The sequence below is a fragment of the Camelus dromedarius genome, chromosome 1 (assembly GCF_036321535.1).
Source record: "Camelus dromedarius isolate mCamDro1 chromosome 1, mCamDro1.pat, whole genome shotgun sequence".
Lineage (NCBI taxonomy): Eukaryota > Metazoa > Chordata > Mammalia > Artiodactyla > Camelidae > Camelus > Camelus dromedarius.
In genome coordinates, this window is record NC_087436.1 from 83,712,073 (window position 1) to 83,735,467 (window position 23,395).

At 37.5% G+C, this 23,395-nt stretch overlaps 1 protein-coding gene across 4 annotated transcripts in view; it reads right to left on the reverse strand.

The window, feature by feature from the left end:
• Positions 1–23,395, reverse strand: part of FAM13A (family with sequence similarity 13 member A) — a 285,708-nt gene that overhangs the window by 257,097 nt on the left and 5,216 nt on the right. For 2 of the 4 annotated variants that reach the window (XM_064486371.1, XM_010983084.3), the window contains exon 1: positions 8,565–8,817. The exons of 1 other annotated variant lie outside the window; for it this stretch is intronic. In XM_064486371.1, the coding sequence (XP_064342441.1) occupies positions 8,565–8,669 (105 nt within the window). In that variant the 5' untranslated portion in view covers positions 8,670–8,817. Of the gene's footprint in view, positions 1–8,564; positions 8,819–23,395 lie in introns of those variants that run through there. One more of the 4 variants, XM_031433856.2, reaches the window with a different exon arrangement.

The following is a 23,395-nucleotide window of genomic DNA, read 5'->3' on the forward strand; positions in this document are numbered from 1 at the left end:
AAATAAAAGTAAAAAATTTAAAGTATATCCATGTTATGTGAAGAAGGAATGAAGAAACTGAAACAATTACACTCAAAAGGGAAGGCTTCGGTTAAAACACTTCCAGGTTTTAGAAAAGCTGCCCTTTGGTTCAGAGGACAAAATCAAAGTGAATGGCCATTACCTGGAGATAGATTTGAAGATACGTAAAGAAGAAATAGTTACTTCAAACAACAGTAGATTTTTGCGGGAGTTGGTGAAGTTCCTAGTAATCAAAGATAGGCAAAAACAATAATGATAGTATTTGTCATCCTTTCTACTTTTGGAGTGTTTTTTTTTTTTTTTAAAGAAAAGTAAATATTGATAAGAAGAAAAGAGGTAGGATATAAAGTCGTTCACATTTCTGGAGGGCAATTTGGCAACACCCAAGAAAAACTGGGGCTTCTGTCCCGGCCATCCTCTGAGCACAGAAGGGCAAGGAACAGTGAAGAAGACGCCTATCTTATGCAAATTGGAACCAAGATAGTTATAATATATTGTTAATTGGGGAAAAAAAAGAATGCTGCAAAACTAAGGTCAGGTATAAACTGTTTTTATAACTATACATACTCATAGAAAAAACTATAGGACCCTAAGCAAATATAGTACAGATTTGTTTTAGGGTTGTGGAATCATAGACGATTCTTATTTTCTTCTTTTTAATTACTTGTATATCCTAAATTTTATATAACAGAAATGTATTAACTATTATACCAAGAAAAATTAAAAAGTTTTTATAAAAAGTTATATTCTCTATATAAAAAAGAAAGTCAGGACCAACTGCAGACTTCCAGTGATGATAGAGTAAAAGGGTCTGCAAATCTTCTCCTTAAAAAACAATACAAAACTGGGCAAAACTGTCAAAACAACCATTTCAGAGCTCTGGAAACTGACAGAAGGCAAAAAAAAAACAAAAACAAAAACAAAAAAAAACCCACCAAAAAAAACAAAAACAAAAAAAAACCTGAACACTTATTCATGAAAAACTGATGAAGTTTAGTTTAGAACAGTGGGAGTTTTGGCATGCTTGCCTGGAACTGCTCCCAACCCCTCTGCCCTCAGACTGGGGAGGCACAGCAGTGCTAACACAGGGGGCCAACTGTGAAATCCAGCAGTACTGGTTTGGGCTGAATTGATTTAGAAGACTGGACAAAACCCTACACCCAGTGGATCATTTATCTGATAATGGACTTATATAAAAAGAACCCCTACAACTCAACAAGAACAAACAGCCCGATAAAGGAATAGGCAAAAGACATGAACAGACATTTAACCAGACGATATACAACAGGTAATGTGCACATGAAGATAAGCCCACCATCATTAGTCATTAAGAAACTGAGACAGAGCTACAAAGTCACTAGATTGGCTACAATAAGGAGAGTCCGATAGCACCATATGCTGGTGAGCATATGGAGAACCTGGAACTCTCATACACTGATAACAGAAGTGTCAAATGGTGCAACCATTCTGGACAACACTGGCAGTTTCTAAAAATGTTAAACATAAATTTACTCGGTGATGCAGCAATTCCACTCCTAGGTACCAACTTAACAGAAATGAAAATACATGTAGACACAAAGACCTGAATATGCATGTTCAGAGCAGCATTATTTTCAACAGCCAAAACTGAAAACAATCCAAATGTCTATCAACTAGTGAATGGGCAAACAACATGTGACATGAGAGAAAATTATTCTGTTATAATAAAAAGGAAGAAAACTGAGACCTACAACAGGGATGAACTTCAAAAATATTATGCTAGTAAAGAAGCCAGTCACAAAAGAACATATATTTTATGATTCCATTTATATCAAATGTCCAAAAAAGGCAAATATACAGAAATATCAAGTAAATTAGTGGTTGTCTGAAGTTGGGGGTGGTGGTGGGAATGTGAACTAACTGTAAATGGGCACAAGGGAACTTACTGAAGTGATGAAGTGTTCTAAAACTACACAGTGGTGCTGTCTGCACAATCAGTAAATTTACTAAAAATCATATTGTACATTTTCAATGAGTATGTTTTAAGATATGTAAATTACACCTCAAAAGACCAGTTTAAAAAAATAGAAAGCAGGTGCTTGGTAATGTACTGCCAAAATAAGACTGTCAGTAGAAGGAATATACTGAATATTAATTTGCTTTTAGAAACACCCCACATTCTTCATGATAATTGCACACTTTATCCATCTACAATAATTCTAGATGAAATCAGTAAATTCTGGGGTAGCTGCCTTTGAAGTGACTGCTGCTATACCAACGTATAAAAAACCTGAAAGCACAGAAACATTCCTGTGCTTAGAATTCCTTGGTTATTTTGGAAAAGGGGCACAAGCTCTTAAAGTCACTAATTTTAAACCTTCTGTTCATCATTGCTGACAGTCTTAATAGAGCCAAATAGGATTTAAACAGAAGAGAGGTTGCTATCAGTCAAATTTGAAAAATACTCTTGGAAAAGCTATACTTGCCATTGGTTCTCAGCAAGTTTAGCAGAATGTAAAGTCAGAAACAGAAGAATGTTTTTTAAAAAGTTACAGAAACTCATTTCAGTTTAAGATCTAGCATAGTAAGAAGAGCCACATTGCTAAAACAAAAGATTCTAAAATATATACCTTCAGAAAAGCCAAATGTACTTAAAACTAATGATGCATGGAAGTACTTGAAAGCTTACACGATTTATCTACAGTGTAAACCACAGAAATAAAAATTTCTACATGAGATCATTTACATTTTAACTAAAACGAATTTCTTAAATATTAAAGGAGTTTCTGAATATTAAGACCAAAATTAAATTGATAAAAGACAATTTTATATCAACATTCTTCTTGAACAACTCTTTTTTTTTCTTCCAGGATATCTTTTCCGCTGCTACTCTCTAAAAACATTTTTCCTAGAATGAACCATTTGGCGGAGTTCTATTGTATAATTTTAAGTGATTTATACATTTTTTCATACAGTGAAATGGAGTAGAAATTTAGCAAGCCTATAATAATATTCTCTAATTCCTTTATTTTAAAAAAATTTGCTTTTTCCAGCTAAAAAGACTTTATTCACCAATTCAAATATTAGCACCCTCTCCCATGCCCCCCAGGGACCTAGCTTTATTATTAAGATCATGGCATACTGCCTCCAGCTTTACCTAATCATCCCATTCCTCATGAAGAGGAAGCCCTAGTGAAGGGAGTACAGGAGGAAAAAAGGGCATGTATGTGTTAAATTTCCAACAGTCTAACAAATGAAAGCGTCTAATTGGCTGAGAACTACAAATTCTGGGAACATACGCAAGGACTCACAGAACACTAGAACGTTTTGAGGGCATCTCACCTTACTAACTCTAATTCCACAACAGAATGCCTGTGACAAGTCAACTCATGACCACTCAGCTTTCCCTTTCTCACTTTTTTTTTTAAACATTTTTTATTGATTTATAATCATTTTACAATGTTGTGTCAAATTCCAGTGTTCAGCACAATTTTTCAGTTATACATGAACATATATATATATTCACTGTCACATTTTTTTTCTCTGTGAGCTACCGTAAGATTTTCCCTGTGCTATACAGTATAATCTTGTTTATCTATTCCTTTCTCACTTTAGCATTGGAACACTGACCACCTCATAAGGCAACCAGCTCAATGTTTAAACACTAGAATCTTTAGATACTTCTTTCTACTGGGTTGACACTGCCTCCCAGCTCTAGGACTGCTTTATGAAATTTACAGGGAAAGTATGCCTCCTTTTATGTATCAGGCAATTTCAAATAATATATTTCAATATATATCTATAATAGTACCATACACACTCAAATTTAATATTCATTGCCTTTATGATTGTAAACTAATCTATTTCTTTCAGACAGAGCTATCATTCCCTGTTTTTTAAGCAGTTTTTTATTTTAATAATTTAAATTTAATAAAAGTAATACATGCGCTTGTTCAAAACTCAAACACCACACACAAGTTTAAACTGAGAAGTCTTCCTATCCCAGGCCCAACAGATTAAGTGGGTAGAATCATTGGCTCAGGAATGTCACCACTACTTTGCATTTATTGATAAATTAAGTTACCTTTAGGCTGCCTTCCCTCTTGGTCCAGTGATTAGACGTCTGCTAGCAGCACCCAGGGTATCTAAGTCCTTGCTTACATTCAGTAGGGGAATGGGAGACAGACTGCTATCCCAATCATGGATCATATGTTCTTTGTTTGGTTTGAGCAATTTTGGTTATGGCCAGAGAGAATGTTTACACATTCCATAAGATGTTTCTCTACATTTCCCAAGTACCTTTGCATTTAAGTGGGAACATGTGGCTAGTTCTCAGCAATGAACTACGAGAAGAGAAATGAGTCACTTCCAGAATGAGGCAGATAAAATCATGTGTGCCTCCTCCATCTCTTTTTTCTTTCCCTGACATAACCTAGGGGATATATGGTCACATGTTAAAATAGCAAATATGTGACAGAATGGAGGAAGCTTGGATACCAGTGCCACCAGATGGAAGATTTTGTCAACTTGTATCAGACTCTGAGTGTCTACAAATTAATTTTTGTCTCCCTGAGCTACTGAGATTTTGTCTATTGGGATATCCAGCATTAATTACCTTGATCTATGCAGATTGCATGCCCACCTGAGGAAAAGCTATGCACTGGCCAGACTAAACATCATCTGAGATGGAATGGATGGACAGTCTTCTGATTACAAGCAACTTTATAGTAAGAATTCCTGCGTTCTCAGTTGGTGACTCAAAAGATTAAAGGTACAAAATACTTAACAATTATCCTGCTAATTCTTGCTAAATGGAAAATTGTGCCATTTTCACAAAAAGCACTACTAAAAAGACAGAATGCTTTTGCAGACATACCTTTAGATTCTTGAGGCTTCAAAAGACCCTTTGAAAAATAAAATACACTTAGGTGAAGCTGCAAAACCTAGGGCATGACTTATCTGTTCTATGCAAACATTTATGGAACGACTACAACTGCCTAGTCCTGAGCAAAAGGCAAATAATGCAAATAAGATATGACCCTTTCTGTCCAAACTGTTGCCTACTGAAGACAGATAAATTACAGTAAGACATTGAACAGATGGTCAAATATTCCTTCAGTTCTACTATCAAGATAGCACATTGCTCAATAATGTCTAAGATCAGAGGATAGTAAGTAACGTAACTATGAAATTAAGCTCAGGTACACCAGGCTCCAAACAAAGCCCAAGTTTTTCTAAAACCCCAAATAAAAAATGGGTTTAAAAAAATTGAGAAAGCCATCATGAAATTTAAGAAACCTAAATGTAGCCTGTGTAGGAGAAACTTGGTATTGACATCCAACTAGAAACTACAAAGAGGATAACTGTGATGGCTTTGAAATTTCACCTTACATAATATTTGATTATTATTTAAGAAAATTTGGCTCAGCTAAATTGAGAACAAGAGAAACAATAAAAGAGAAAAGATAAAACTATTAACAATATGTAAGGACATAGGATACCTTGGTAGACATATTTAATACAGATAGTTAAGTAAAGATGAAAGAACCAAGGGAAGCAGCCAACATTTATGAGACACCAAACATTCATGTCTTTCATGAGTCATCCATTGATTACACCTATTCTGGCCCCATGTGCTCTCTGCCTGAGATATGCACATAAAAACCCATAACTGTTCAGTAGCGTATCAGCAAGTTACTATTATACCACGGCACGCTCGCCCCTGCTGACGGAGCAAGCTGTGCTGGCTCCAGATACATTCCATCTGCTGAGCCTGCTCACACTCAGTAGTATTCTTCAAAAACACACCATGATCAGGGATGGCTGATGTGGCCAAAAAGGCGACAAAGACAGGAAAGATGAATATTAGTAACAGAGGAATCAGAGTGTGGTCCTTTGGTTGCACTTAAATCCTTTCTAAGTGGGTAAACCTACCCATCTTTTGCCCCTTGCTTCATGCCGTGCTTTAAGTTGATTCAATAAACCTGCAACGAGAGTATCTTGACTTTGCTCTGTGATCCTTTCTGTACTGTGACCTGCCTGCACTATGGGATATGTGTAGGGGAGCTAATGGTACCAGCTGGTAAGGCTACAGGAGTGGAGGTGCCCAAGTTAGGGACAAAGGCTACAAAGCCTGGGATACCTTTAGAATCGCTGCCAGGACCAGCAAGAGCTGCAGCTCAGCCAGGACAGGCGGACAGCCGCAGCCTGACAATACCAGAACGGACCCACAAATTCAGTCACAGAATTGATACTCGAACTTCCCCACACAGCAGAACATGCAGAGTATAAGAACCTACACATTTGCACTCTAGGCCCCCTTTTCTCAACCACTAGAACATGCAAACTCCCTATTCTCAGCCCACCTCTCCTCACAATGCCCAGACACCACCCTGGACAGAACAACCCAAGGGGCAGGGAATCTGAAAGACTCAGGATTCACCTGAGAGCTTGAGTCATCCAGAAGTGTGTTTAAAACGAGAAGAGACTAAGATATCACCAACTGGCAAATACACTTTCCTGTTCGCCTGGGGGTGATTTACTGAGGAGAAATCAGACGTTATAGTAAAGCACCTACTCGTTTCTGTAATGTGATATAAGTAAATTTGTGAGCCCATTACAGTTTTACTAACAGCACAGGCAATCGGGGAAAGAGAAAAACAAAAAAGAAATGAGGAAGAGAAAGTTGGTTAGTCAACGGATGTAGGAACAGAGTATCTTTAAACCAGCCTGTGTCCCACTTCAAGAATCCATCAACTCACATACACACTCTACAGATGTCTGTTGCACTATTACCTTGTCTGCAGGACTATCTTCAGTAGTAAGATTCTTCACAAGTTGCTGCATGTGTGTCAAAGTAGAGAAGTCTCAAACTAAAAAAAAGTGTACGAGCCCACATGCATGCATTTATGTGAGACTTAGTTCTCTCTTTTCTGCCAAGAAGCATTTTGTTCTTCAATGGCCCTTTTCCCAGAAATACTATGTACAATTCCTAAAAACCTAAGTGTTTCCTCCTATGGTAAGACTGGGACACAGCACAACCAAAGGCCAAACTGAAGTTGAAAGGTGGGAATGACTGAGAATTACTCATTCACTGGAGTGAATAATCCCTTAAATGGTATAATTTTTACATCAATCTTAAATGAAGTTTTGTACATGTTCTGGGTATAAATTAAGGAAAAATATGGAATGTCATACATACGTCAGTCTACATTTTAGTCAAGGTTGAGATCAATATATACAGGCCAAGGGCAAGTAGTCATGATCCAATCAAACAGATGTCTGAAAATCTCAGGACAAACAGATCAATCTCTGCTTCACTCTATCCATTTCCAGCTCTAAATTATTTCTTTCGTAAACCTGGGAAAATGCAGACCTGTGTCTGTAGTAAAATCAAAGCTCAGTATTCTCCACATATAAAAATCAGACTTTGAAGGAAACTTTTTGGAGTGATAAAAAGACCACCAGCTGGACACCTGGATACTATAAGCATGGGGGCTGAATGTAAAAGTCAGGAAGACCAGCACCCAGGATGCTGAGAAGATTCAGTCTGTGGACCAGTCCACCATCTGGTGGCCGCTCAGGGCCTATGTGTCAAAAATTACCCAGATTACTTACAGATAGTTTAGGATACCATCAGGTCCTACAACAAAATGCAGCTCTTTCTGAAACTTAAAAAAAAATATATGATCTGACCTAAATGTGATGAAATACAAGGGAGTAGTTAAGGTGATAATACAGAATAAGCTATTTCTCATTTAGTATCTCCAGGGGCAAATAAAACACCCTTTGGAATACAATACCAACTTGAGATTAAAATATGTACATTTGTACATTTTCTATATATCAAAATAAAAATTTTAATTACAGCATTCTGTGTAATGTGTGAAAATATATTTGGTTATTGCAAAAGGTTACATATGTATGCACCAACCGAACTTTTTTGAAATTAATGAATTTCAGCCCTAGAAATACACATCTTTTCCCACAGATTTTATATCAGTGCTATTTATTGCTGCCACTGCTTTATAACTGGAGGTTTCTACAGCTGATTAAGGATTCACACACTTTATCAATTTTAGTTCTTTCACCGTCACCTTTAGCAACAAAAACTCTGGAATTACTAAACGAAACCAAGAATGTGAAATAGAGAAAGGTTATATACATCCACGGAGGCAAATAAATTAATGGTTGCTTTAATTCTTTCTCAATCTGGGCACAACACATTTCCAGTAACTATAATTAAGCATTCATACTTAACTCTTTCAGAACAAGAAAGTCTAACACCCTTGAGAGCACTCTGCATTTAATCGGGTTGTCTTAACCAAGTAAACTCAGCAGGCATCTTCCTCCACATTTTTTGGAAAAGGAAAGCGGACAAAAATGCTGAATGCCACCCAAAATATTGCTTCATGTCCATTTGAATAGATGGGAATTTAAGTAACATATCTTTCCCCACCTCCAAGGAAGGAAAAAACAAAGTCACACGGACATCTCATCAGGACCGGGAGGGCTGAGGCCTCACCCGGCCCCGCGGCGCCGGCGGAGAGGCGGCCTGTACTCACACAGATGGCGAGAGCTCCTGCCCCCATTCTCGCAGGGAGCGCCGGGCAGTACTGATGAAGCCGAGGCGAAAACGTCAGAAGGGCAGCACGGCGCTCAAATTCCATGCAGTCGATACACTGGGATGTGGGACACAAGCTCCGGACCCAGAGGCCGACGGCACGCTAAGGGCAGCTCCCAACATTTTCCCAAGTGTGGCTCTGCTTCTCTTTTGGCCAGACCCACATGGCTGGCAGGACCGCCTGGAGTTGAAACCCGACCCTGAGCGTCTAGTCCTGGCGGTGGAGGGAGTCACGTGACCCGGGGCTTCAGGCGCTGACATCTTTCTCTTAAACCTGACTTGCCAGATGCCGCACACACTGGCTGCTTCCGTTCAGAAAACACTGGTCACCTGGCGGTCTTCACCAACAGGACCAAGGACAGAAAGCGAAAACACACACTTGGTTCCCGTCGCCACATCTTTTAAACCTGAGTGTAATCTGCAAACTCCTCACTTTCCCGAGGCCGACTCAATTCTATGGCCCCCCCAGAAATCAGTTAAACTCTGTCAAAGTTTCCTTCCCTTTACTTTTTTTTTTCCTGTCAGAATTGTTCTAAATGAAAATGCTGTTTTATGTAGCTGTTACGTACTGCTTCTAATAATTACTCTCAAATTACCTTACTCACATAAACACTGTGATAAACATAGAACAACATCCACAATTCCACGTGTGTGCCTTACAGTCTGGAAAATGAGCCTCCAGCTGATCTTTCAAGAACTTCCTACTCCATACGCTGTGCCATTAGAAAAACCTGATTTTACAGTTTCCAAATATTTGAACAGGTAGCTAAAATATCTACTTCATATAAGCCAGAAGGAAACTGTCCTGGTTTTTTTTTTTTTTTTTCCATTACCACTTTTCTGCCAAATCTTTTTTACTGGCATGGCACATTTAAGACAACGCTGATAAAGGTTACATGGAAAGTTTCACTTGACCCCAACTTTAAAAGACTTAAATTGCTCCCAGTAACAAAACATTAATAGAGTTATATCTTAAGAAGAGAAGGTGGGAGGCAAAGGGAAAACTGAAATCAGATCCCATTTCAATACTTTTCTTCAAATCTAGTATTCTTTGTGTATCTATATAGCCAACCAAGGCTACCTGTAGCAGAGCCAAAAAGATAGCAAACTGTTGAGCAAGCCACAGGACACAACAGAGCACATTTTATTTCTGTCTGTGCACACAAAACACTGCACAGACTATTTCCACAAGGCAGGAAAACAATCCCAAGGCCATACAAGGGAATGGGTGTGGGAAAATGGACAGACTCTTCTCCATCACAAAAAGAAATATTTTCTACTTCTACCTTAATCTAGAGTTTATCATTTCTGCTTCCCATTCACCCAATAGACACAATTGGGCTGATTAGCAAAGAAAATGACCATAAAATAAACTTGTTCTAATACTTTTAAAATTTGTTTGTTTGTTTTTCTGATTATACAAATGTTGCTGGTCCACGGTGAAAAATAAAAGCTTAAAGACTAGGTCACCTCGAGGAACATCACTCAACATCACCCAGTCAGTACGTATTGCCTATACCAAGCCAGGCACAATGCTATGTAACTTACTGACAATGTGTGGTACTTTCTCTCATGGATCATCTAGTGGAGGGAGGGAGGATTAAGTAAATAAACCTTTCTGATTAATAAATGTGGAGATGCTAATAAAGAAGCAAAGATGTAGTAAGAGAGTAACAGAGGACACCCAGAAACATTTAACAAATCTACTTGCAGTATCTTTTCTATGATTTTTAAAAAAACATCAGGTAAATCTAATTTCTGATAATTTTATGTCCTAATTTTTATCACTTAACATTGTATCAGAGGCATGCTCCATACTTTTAACACTAAAGTATTTTAGTATTGTGTAATATTGCATTCTGTATATACAACAATTTAGTCATTCTCCCATTTTTTGACAGTTATATGGTTCCTGATTTTATGTGTGTGATTTTAAGTAATGCCTTCTCCTCATTCTGACTGTTTTCTAGTAAAGGCTCCTAAAAGTGAAATTTCTGGATCACAGAGAACATGAACACATGCTAAAGATCTTGACATACATTGGCTCTGGCAGTTTATACTCTGTAACATGCCTTACCCAAGTCTGAATATTTTGTAAAATATTTCCTAAATTAGTAAGTGAAAATGATTTCTCATTTTAAAACCTGTATTTCTTTTTACTATCGTAACATTAAAAATATGAAAAATCCTCAGTCATTTGTATTTTCTGTTCTGTGAACTATCTTTGATCATTTTCTTCATCCATTTAGCAACTGGAGTCTTATCAGTTAACAGTCTCTTTTATAGGGTCATTGTAAGGATCAAATGATATAATCCCATAAAAAGCACTTATTTTTATTACCATTTGCCAAGTGCTATAACTAACTGTTTTGGATGCTCATCATGTGGTTTCAGTATATATCTATTTGGAATATCAAAATATATTAGAAGATGAAGATCTAAATTGATTTGATTTTTATTTTTCATATAACTACTGGCCCAGGATGTTAACTCTCTTAGTATGTAATCTCTCCTTCTTATAATATTAGAGCTCTTTCTCCGTAGTTGTGGCTGAGCACATGGTTATCCAGCTAAAGACCACGTTCCTCAAGCTTCCACACAGGTGCATAGGGCCATGTGACTACTCACATATTAATAGAAGGGGTGCAAATACGACCTGTGCAACTTCTGTGTCATGTGCTTAGTATGAAATCCCTTGCTCCACATTTACTCTCCTTCCCCTTCATGACATGCCAGAATGAGGGTGCACCAGAAACCTAGCTTCAGCCATGCAGAAGATGGACCACGTCTCAGGGGATGACAGAGTAACTAGATGGAAGGGACCTGGACTTCAGAATGCCCTTGAGGAATACAAGGGCCTTACAAGCTGAGGCCAAGGGGAACTTTTACATGAGAATGAAATAAAACTCACATTATGCTACTGTATTTGAAGGTCTTACATATGTGTGTATATGAAACAAGTTTGTCTTTACCCTAACTAATATACTAAGGAATCTGCCCCATTTAAAAATTTACAGCAAGTTTTTCATTTCCCACTTTTCCTATACTTAACCGTACTATATATTAAATTCATATATACACACATACACACACATGCACATATAGGGGATTTTTCAGGCTAACATTCTATTTTTTTCTAGTTTTATATCACTTTCATGACATTTAAATAATGATATCTTTATAATTCATTTAAATATCTAATAAAGATAGCCTTCTCTCATTATCCATTTCTTTAAAAATTGTATTGCCCTTCTTTCCAATCAGTTCTTCATGATGAATTTCAAAAACATTCAGTTATGTTAGAACAAGCTAGAGAACCAAAGAATTACACTTCTTGTTATTGTTTATCTAATAGGCAATTCCATTTTGGATATTACCACATAAGGACAACATGGGAGGAAAAAAAACTAGTCCTAATTTTCATTACTTCTTATATACCACTATGAAGTAAAATTAGTGTGGTGACTAATTTTCATCCTTATTTTTCTCTGTCATGACTGAATTTCACTTGCAAAGAGAATCCCTGAACAGGCCATTTAACAAGCACCAGAAGATACTCTTCACTGTAAAGTTTGTTTCTCCATGGGCTATATCTGTAACTAGAGTATGAAATGTTTTCTCCTGACCCCAAATGGATGAAAGTGATAGAGTCCAGTTGATTCCAGAAAGTTCTCTGAGCTGTCACGCATGTATATTCCTGAGTATCGATTTACAAAGAACTTTAAGATATACAAGCCACAACCAAGAGATTTGCTGATATGAGTTATTGCTTCTCCCCCAGAAAGGATAAAGTTTTTAAAAGTGCTTTTCTGAATAGCCCACTAAGGTGGGCTAATTCCATGACCACTTCCAGAAATGCTGAAATACCATGGCAAGACAAAGGATGCCCTATTCTCAAGAAGAACCCTGGGCACCCTGGAGGAAGGCGTCAAAATTACTTCATAACGAATGGTCAGGCCCCTAGGATGCTATCATTCAAACCACCCTTTGACCTGGGGAAGCTTAATGGAGGAAGCTTAAAAGGCCAGGTTATCCTCTAGCCTCCAAAAAAGCTAAAAATGCTTCAAAGCCAAGCCTTCTGATGTTAGCTGGAAGACACACCAATTTTCAAAGGATAAAATCTCTGCTACTAGAGTTGACATAAGAGGTACCAAAAGAGCAGTAGCCCAGAGACAGGATGTCAGCCGTGTAGCAGGGACCAGCAGGTATTGGGGCATGGGGGTGGGGGGGTTGTTGTTGGTGGTGGCAACTGCAGCATGAACCACCTGAGGCCCATCATAAGTGGGACAGTGGAGGCTCTTTTTGTCTAAACTCAGTCTCTGCTCAAGCTCTGGCTCTGTCCCAGCTATTTCTCAATAAGTATCCCAACTTGACCCAAAATCAATGACATCCAACCAGACAGGAAATCAGAAATCAGCCAGTCAGCGACTATTTAGCATTTATATACTCTCTTTCAACCAGAAGGGTTTAGATACTTCAGTGTTTGAATCCATGACAGTAGATGTACCTGAAAGATGACTTGATCTAGGCCAGGGGTCAGCAAACTAGCCTGTGTGCCAAGTCAGCTACCCTAGACCAAATCTGGTCACACCCTTCTGTTTCCAGAATGTCTCTGGCTAATTTGGCAGTACTGTGACAGAACTCAGTAGTTGCAAGAGATTGGGCCCAGAAAGTCTAAAATATTTACCATTTGACCCTTTATAATAAAATTTGCTGACCCTTGCTCTAGAACATTCAGTAACATTATTGGGCATTAGATTCCTCATATACTCATAGAAAGACTAGCCTGTGTGCTTCAGTTCCTTGGAAAATAGCAGTAAATAGGTCTTTTTTGGCTTTGTTAATCTGTGTTGTTAAAACTGCCCTATCACCTGGGGTTGGGCCTACTCTTACCTTCTCCTAATTATTTTTCTGAAAGATTTCCATAAAAAAGGTCCAGTTTAAATCTGAGTATCTCATTTTCATTCTGAATTCTAGATGTATTCCCATCCCAATTCAGGAAGGGGAAGAAAAAATGACTACAGTCCTAGGAAAAGATGGAGTGCTCTGCAGCCATGGAAACCAATAGCCAACTTGACTAATTTAAACCTGTTCAATCAGTTGGCAACTTGCCTTGGTAAACCAATTGATTTTGCAAGCCAATCCATCACCGAAAACCCATGACTTCTGGCCAGTGAAGAATACTCATTTTAATAAACATGTCTTTGAGTGCCAAACAATCCATTTGAATAACCACTCTCTTTCAGATAATGCCAACAACCCCTGAAAACCTCCCAATCCTAATTCCATGCTTCCCAAAAGCCCTATATAGAATAGGAGTCTGCTCTGCTCAGAAAGACCGCCTGACCAGCCGAGCTTTCCCTTACCACAGGAGTGAATAAATTCAGCTGTCTTTTTATCTCAGGTGCTGAGTACTGGTCTCATCACTCTTTAATACAACCCACAGTTTAGACATTCCAGATTCATGGGGCATTCTGTAAGCTCCATTGTCTGACCTGCATGTCTATTACTTTCTCACTAGCTTCCCTACGGCCCCTTCTTCTAGACCTATTTATAGCCCCACCTTAACTCTTAACACGCCCCTTCCCTGAGGGCAGACCCCTGGATATCATCCCCTATCCCCTGGAAACCAAAGCAGATCCACCACATCAGCCTCCACAGCAGGAGGGTCAGGACACAGCCCACTATCAAGTGGGCAAGAGGGCTGACTTAGGGACAGGAAGCACTGTATATCCATGATGATCCCAAACCTACACCCGGGAAACAAGACATAGCTAGATTTTTTTTAAATTGAGGTACAGTTGGTTCACAACATTAGATAAGTTTTAGGTGTACAACAGTGATTCACAATTTTTAAAGGTTATATACTCCATTTATAATTATTAAAATACGGCTACCTTCCCTGTGTTGCACAATGTATCCTTGTAGCTTATTTTATAGTAGATTCTTTTGAGAACAGTTTTAGTTATTTTCCCAATAAGCTTGCTAAAGCCATAATTGAACTTTTAAATTTCATAAGCACTTATACAATGCACAAGGTGTACTTATTACTATTCCAGGAATTATGGTTAAGGAGAGGTATGGGAAATGGTGTATCACTGGAACTATGCAGTATATGTAAAAAATATTTAGGACATAAATTGCATACCTTGTGAAGGTATTCTGTTTAGCCATTTTGTCTCACCTGCATAGTGATTTCAAAGGCCATGCACTTGTACCTGGGTGGAAATGACTATTGCTAGCAATCAACACAAACACTTAATGCCTGTTGTTCATCATTCTGACAGCTTCACAGTGTATAATTACCTCATGGCGCCTGAAGGCACTTGAGTCTTAATCCATCAACTAGCAAATACAACAAATTGTATAATCAAATTTAAAATGTGTGCCCTTAGTATTGCAGAAAATTCTAAAATTCGAATACACGAAATGAAAGTGGCTGGAGGCATATGTTGAGCTGACTTACACAGATGTCACTGGCTAGGATGGCCGAGGAAGGAGAGGGTGTTCTAACGTGGTCTGTGTGATGAGCACACAGGCCGGCATCGGCACAAAAAAGCAAGGAGCTGGAAACAGCAAAGAAACCTAGGCTCGACCTCATCAACAATCGGGAACTACTATAGGTTCTTAAACAGAATGAACAGCTTGACAAAACTAGGGCCAGATTAATCTGGAAGGCTGACTAAGAGGTGCTAGGATAGGAAGGAGACTCATTATAGATAAGTGGACCCTGTTCATAATAACTCAGCTGAGATGAACTTGTCTTGAATTTAGATAGTGAAGGATAAATCACATAAATTTGCAGAAAAAAACTCGCAAGACTGATAACTGGGGGTGAGGGTATAGCTCAGTGGTAGAGCACACACTTAGCATCCATGAGGTCAAGGGTTCAATCCCCAGTACCTCCATTAAGTAAAAAATGAACAATAATAAATAAATTAACCTAATTATCCTCCCCCCAAAAAACTGATAACTGACTTTACAAAAGAGGCAAACAAGGTGCCATGCTAGTCAAGATAAGAGAGGCATGAAGAAAGGAGAGGCATAAAGTTTTGTTTTCCAGGACACCGGAGCAGTGCCTAATAACTCGGGTACTTTAAACTCCAGTCTGCCTGGGAAAGTTTCGAATTATGCTTGTTGGCTCAATGGAATTATTAATAGAGTCCCCTTTCACGTTTAAAAGTATTCTAGGGAAGCTGAGGCTAGGGGAGGTACCAACAAAGGCTACTGCCAGGGGATCGAAAAACCCTCTCCACCAGGATCCTAAGAACCCAAAATCACCAAAAAGTCTGTCTTACATTTTAAAGATCTTTCTCTCCCCTCCACACTAACTCCAATGCAAGGTCCTCTGTGGACCAGTTCATGAGATGGGGACCTGAGGAGGCCTATGTGGACCACCCTGAAACATTCCACCAGGGGATTTTCTAGACCACCTTATCCTTAAGTAGCAGTAAGAAATGTCTGTTCACCAAGGGGGTTTCTTGTCAGGTCCTGACTTTTCTTTCACCATCCCTATATCCTGAAAGTAACACTGCGATACCACCAGTGTTGATTCAGTCTTCAAACAAATTTGCTGTATAAATCCAGAACCAGAAGAAACTTGACGCTTTCTGTCTCTCTTCACAAGTAATTCTGAATTCTTTCTCACCTCTGGTTTAAGAAACTATATTACCTAAGTCATAATATCTTTGGCAACAGAACTTCAGAGAAACACAATTTTTAGCTTAGTGTTTTATAAGTAAGTTTGATTTAAATATTTTTAAATGGTTCTAAAAAAATCACTGACCTATGCTGGGACTACAGTTTTATATGGTTGCCCTACCAACAGAAGAAGTTTAATCAGTTGGCAAACAACATGTTTGAGCAGAAAGTTGCACTTGGTTTCAGGTAGACTCTAGAAATCATGTCATGAAGTGGGAGGAAATTTCAGTAGGAAGTGTGCATTACGATCATTTTCATAGACATCTCAAAGGCTGCTGCAGCCTCCTCTGGCTTCCTTAATCCCTCCTTAGAAAATTGTCACAGCCTGTTTATTCTACCTCTTGAAAGTTTTCAAGTCAATTTCTTCTCTGTTCTCACAGCCATTTTAAAAATGTAAACATTTTAAATGTGGACCCCATCAGCATCCCTTCAGTACAACTACACCCGTACATTTCTGAAACTGGTTTGGCTATATTCCTTTCCTGCTTGTTTTCCTTCTCTTTAGGCCTAAGGGCTCCATAGATGGGGTTCAAGGCACCTGTGATCACCCATGTAATTGTATTTGGATTCTGAGTATATGCACACTGAAGTGAGCATCCATCATAATATTTTTAACCTTTTATAAGAATAAAAACTGTAGGCCTATAGACGAAATTCCAAACTCCTTAGCATGGCTTCAAGGCTTTTCAAAATCAAATTCCCTATTAGCCTTATCTCCATTATATATCTTAAACTCTTACCTCTTGCTGGTGGTAGGCTGGATAATAATCTCATCCAAATGTGCCCACATCCTAATGCCCAGAACTTGTGAATATGTTACCTTGCATGGCAAAAGGATTTTGCAGGTGTAATTAAATTAAGGACCTTGTGATGGGGACGATTATTCTGGATAACCTAACCTCAGTGTGGCCCAATCACATGAGTCCTTATAAGAAGGCAGGAAGAGGTCGGAGTCAGGGGAGCTGTGATGATGTAGTCAGCGACTGTGTCAGAGAGATCTGAAGGTACAAGGTATTGGCTTGAAGAGAGAGGAAGTGGCCACAGCCAAGGAATGAAAGTGGCCTCTAATGATACACATCCTATTTACAAACCAAAAACAGACTCACGGACACAGAAAACAAATAATGCTACCAAAGGGGAAAGAGCAGGGAGGGATAAATTAGGGGTTGGGGATTAACAGACACACTTTACTATATATAAAGTAGATAAACAACAAGGACCTAGTGTATAGCACAGGGAACCATAATCAATTTCCTGTAGTAACATATAATGAAAAGAATCTGAAAAGAAAAAATATATGTATATATATGTATAACCAAGTCACTTTGCTGTACACTTGAAAGTAACATTGTAAAACAAGTACACTTCAATAAAAATTTTTTTTTAAAGTGGCCTTTAGAGGGACAAGACAGACCTTGATTTTGACCCAGTGAAACTGACTACAGACTTCTGACCTACTGAACAGTAAATAAAGTTGTTTTAAGTCACTAAATTGGTGATAATTTGTTACAGCAGCAGTAGAAAAGTAGTACGTTATCATTCTTCAAATTAAATAAGGCTTATGCTTTCCCACTTCAGAACTTTTGTTTATGACCTGGTACTTGCCAGAAATGCCCCTGTCTCCTTTCTCACTTTAATACAGAGCTTTACACACTTCAATACCCAGCACCAATGTCATCAGCATTGTTGACTAAAGTTGTCTCTTTGTGCACATGTGTCTGATTTAAACAACTAGTATAATACTTACACACGGCATTGCTATTGTTAACAAACCTATCCTTCTAGATTGTGAACTCCTTGAGGGACAGGGCAATATCTTATTGTTTCCTTGTAAGCTTCATAACAAATATTTGCACAATTAATGTGTGGTGCAAACATCTTGGGTTGCTCCTGGAAGCACTTTGGGACTCATTTAAAAGTTAGGAGAAGAAATAGGATTCCATGAGTGTCATCAGACAAAAGAATTGAAAAGAGTAAGCGTGAATATAATTTCTAAGGGATTTCAGAGAAAAAAGTTCAGGGATCCGAAAAAGAAAAAAGAATCAAGGACAATAAATACAGGATGAGGGAAACCGGTGAAGGTGGTCAAAAAATAACAAACTTCCAGTTGTAAGATAATTCCTGCGGATGTAATGTACAGTATGGAGACTATAGTTAATACTCTGTTGTATATTTGAAAGCTGCTAAGAGTAGATCTTAAAAGTTCTCATCACAAGAAAAAAAAAACCTCTGTGATGGATGTTAATTAAACTTACTGTCGTAATCATTTCACAATATACACGTATATCAAATCATCATGTTGTACACTTTAAACTCATACAGTGTTATATGCCACCTATATCTCAAGGAAACTGGGAGAAAAAATAACAAAGATTTATATTTTGTATGAAATTAAAATATCACATTATATTCCATAATTATATTCTGCAAGAATATAAAATCTGTAAGACAGAAGAAACAAGCAGGAATATAGTGCTCACGGGAACATATGTCTGTGGCCTTTAATAACTGAGTTCTTCATTTTCAAACTGTTTATCAGGAAGATTCCACTGAAATTTTTTCAAATCTTACCTCTGATTAAAGGATAAGTTAAAATTCTTGAAGCAATTACTTTTGATTTTTTAATGATAATCCAATTTGTTAAACTTTGTATTAAAAAATTGTTTTAAACATATGACCTGTGGCTAGGACAGTGCCTGACCCACTGTGAGACTGTAAAAAAAGTAACATGGCTTATATTCTTTTTAAAAAATCTGGAAAAGTTAAAGTCGTGAACAAATAAGAAAATATTCATATTAAGTGAATAACCATTCCTGGAACTATAATTAAAGAGGTGTTTTAACTTGTGAAGGGGTATAGGAAACAATCACCAAGTCTCCCACACATACTCTCATTTAGTTATCACAACCATTCCAGCGGTATAGGTATAATTCATGTTTATCAAGTGAGAGACTGAGGCTCAAGAAAGGTTCAGACTTGCACAGCCAATAATGGACAAAGCCAGGTTTCAAACGCAGGCTTCTCTGACTGAGACCTATGTTCTCACAAATGCATTAAGTTGAGTAAATCCCTCTTTTTGGAACACACCTGATTTCCAACTGTGGCAAGGCTAAGAGCAAAGATGTTGCCAATTACAAGGTATGAATAGTAAACCAATATTCCAATTGAGAAATATTAGAGCAGAAGAAATATTTTTTAAAAATATTATTAAGCACTTTTACCTGTATTCTCAATCAACATAAAAAAAAAAGCTAGGATGTAAATGCCATCATTCCCATTTTATAATGAAAAAATATTTGAAACTCAGAAATCAAATTACTTGCTCAACCATTGCTAGAAAGACGTACAAACAGAATAGAAACTCAAGATGCCACTTATTTATTCATTTAACAATCAAGTGTTTACTAAGAGAAAACCACATGCTATATATATGTACTATACAAACGGAGGATTTTTTATGGATATAATTTATAATCACAAAAGCATTCATGAGTCATACATAATATGCTAGGCTATCATGGAATGTTAACAAAGATGGAGGGACCACTACTGTAGGGTTCTTGTGCATTCCTGTGGCAGCTAACTGTCTAATAACAGTATCTGTAATAAGGAAAAACAAATCTGACTCCACATTAGACATTTCTTTTACTTTAACCTTTGTATTCTATTGCTTTTGCTGTAAGAATGTTGCTTATAGCCTGAAATACACAGGGTAGCCCATTCTCAAGGCTCTGACCTTTAAAGGTATAACACTTTTCCATTCATAGAGAGATAAAAAAATTGCAGAAGAGAATAACATCTGTCTTGATGGAGGTTTACAGGAACATCGTAACCTGACCTAAGTGGTCAGCTACAAGAACATAGGATTCTGACACCAAAAGTCTGTAACAATGAACCACCCACCTCCCTTTTCAGTATAAAAGAAGTCTGAATTCTGACTTGGGTGAGATGGTTCTTTGGGACACTGGCCCACCATCTTCTTGGTCTGCTGGCTTTCTGAATAAAGTCGCTGCTTGCCCCAGCACCTCGTCTGTCAATTTATTGGCCTGTTATATGGTAAGCAGTAGGAGCCTAGACCCTGTAACATATCTCATTACATAGCTGTAATAGTTTAATCATTATTTACATATATGAGTTGCTATTAAATCCCCGTTCTATATAGAACAATGTTTGTCCTCCTTCATTGGAGCATGGTAAAATGTCCAGTGGTCAAGCAATTAACCACTGCAGATTGAGAGAAATCAAGTTCATAACCAAGTACATCAAAGAGTCTTAAAGTATGCAAAAGGGAGAGAATCCTTCAACTCAGAAGTAAAAACTTAAAAATGCAAGGAAGAAAAGAAGGAAGGTAGGTTAAAGTTCCAATACTGCATGTTAAAGATTTATCAGAAAAAACTAAACACTTTTCCTTCTGTGACTATAGCAATGATAAATTAATTAAAACCATCTATTGGTTAAAAAAATATTCCACAATTTAGGAACAAATGAGGTCAGTACAAAATTAATTCCTGTGTTGTAGTAACAGATATTGTTAAATAAATCAGCCTGTTTGTTTCTTGGAAACAAACCACCAACTGAAGTGAGAGATTTTAAAAGTCCATTCAGCATCAAAATGATGGATTTTATAATGCCATAAATTTCTCCTAAACAAGCAATCATGTAATTTCACATCAATTTCAGCACACTGTTCACTGGGACTTTCCAAATTGTTAGCTAGTTCCACTATTACATCCCCGAAAGAAAAGAACACAATGTAGAAGGAAGAGGGGGGAAACAGAAATTTGTGAGAACTACAAGCTTAAGTATAGAGAGAAAGGGTTGGGAAAAATATGCATATATACATACATAATGTATAAAATGATATATGTGTATATATATTCACTCATATCTATCTATCTATATATCATGTGTATATATCTATATCATATATCTATATAGATACAGATAGATAAATGAAATAAAGAGGGAAAAATATGAAAAGCCGGGAAAAAAAATAATTATCACCTACCACCACCTCTCAGAATTTCAGTGTCAGGGTTTACATTGAGAGATGCAATAAATGCAAACAGGAAAGGCAGAGTTAGACCTCCCCGCCTCCATTTTTTATTCTCTCCAACTTGCATTTTTAAACCTTTTAAAGGAGAACAAAGATAATAAATTAAAGCATATTTCAAACATATTTCCAAAATGATGACTACTTGATGTCTGTTAATTGCATCATACCTTCATTTTATATCTTCACCATCCCCCTTCAGATACCTAAAATCAGGCTAAAAATCTGCCAAAAACATAGTATATGTAATATGCTATGATTCAGGATTAAAGCAAGGAAAGAAAATGTGCAATTGTTTTGGATTAATGGAACAAGAATTTTCAATAGATAATCCTGAGGTTGTTTTGTGAATCCTCTTATAATGACAACCGTAGGTATATAATGCACTCTTGCAAATACAATATCATTACATATGTATGAATTTGGCCTTTAGCACTATTGCTGTCTTTTAGCGCCTTTCAACGTCTCCTTTCTTAAGAAGTTGAGAAAATACAAGTATTTCCTGCTAGAAAAAAGATGTAGGAAAAATACAATCACAGCTAGTATTTACGTAGTGCAGAGTGTGGTACTTTGCAAAGCAGTTTCTATTTCAGTTCATTGTTACAACAAAACCAAAACTGGTATAATTTTTATTCCCATTTTCCATATGTGAAGGGTTCTGTATAACCAGTTGGAGATTCCATGTCTGGTAGGTGGTAATCAGATGTACAAACTGGAGACTACGCTTCTAGAACCTATAAAGTTTATTAGTAAGATGTACTGCCTGGCTGGTCTCTTAATTTTACTGCTTACATGCTTCTAAAACAATAGTTGAAATAACTATAATATAAAAAGAATAGTTACCATTAAAACATTAAAATTTAAAAACACAATCAATGAATAAGAAAAAGAAAAGTACTAGAAATTCAAAATGAGTTAGCTACAGCAATTCGGCACAAATCTAAGGTCACAGATTTGTGCAAGTCAGTGCTAAAATAAAATGGACATACCTAGTTCTTGTGTCAGGTGAAAGGAAAGCAAAATTCAACTGGAAACCAGTTTTTCCCTCTGACATTAAAGATAGCCAGGATTTATCACATGAATCCTTAAGGAAAGTGACAGTGTATCATGAGAAACATTTTCAACAGTATCACAGAAAAAGATACTCCTCAGAAGGTTCTTTCTTATGTCTCCCCTCTAGGAAAGCCAGTGGAGAAAAATTAAGATGGAACATTTAACACTTAACATTGTAACTCTGTTACGACTTAATGAAAAACCGAGCTAAGAATCTGAATAGACATTGCTCCAAAAGAAATATGCTAATGGTAAATAATCATACAAAGTGATGCTCCCCTTAGCCATGAGGGAAATGCAAGGCAAAACCACAATGGGTATGAAAGGGTACCACTTTGTACCCATTGGGATGGCTACAAGTAAAAAAAAGACATAACAGCAAGTGCTGGTGAGGATGTGGAGAAATTGGAGCTTGCTATGATCTGAACGTTTGTGTCCCTTCAAAATTCATACATTGAAATCCTGATGTCCAGTGTGATGGCCTGACGTGGTGGAGCCTTTGGGAGGTGCTTAAGTATTGAGGGTGGAGCCTTCATTAATAAAATTCGTGTTCCTATAAAAGAGACTTGCAGAGATTCCTTCCACCACGTGGGGACACAGCGAGAAGGCATTTATGATCCAAGGAGTGGGTCTTAACCAGTCATCACACAGAATCTGCTTACAGATTTACATGGTCTTACACTTCTCGGCCTTGGGAACTGTGAGAAATAAATTTGTTGTTTACAAGCCACCCAGTCTGCGGTATTTTGTTATAGCAGTCTGAATAAGGCAGAGTCCTCACACACTGTAAGACTGTAAAGTGCTTTAGAAAATAGCTCCTCAAAAAAGATTAAACATGGAGTTACCACATGAACTAGCAACTCCAATCTGGTGTGTACCTCAGAGAAATGGAAACATACATCCACAAAAACTTGTACATGAATGTTCTTAGCAGCATTATTCGTAATAGCCAAAACAGCAGAAAC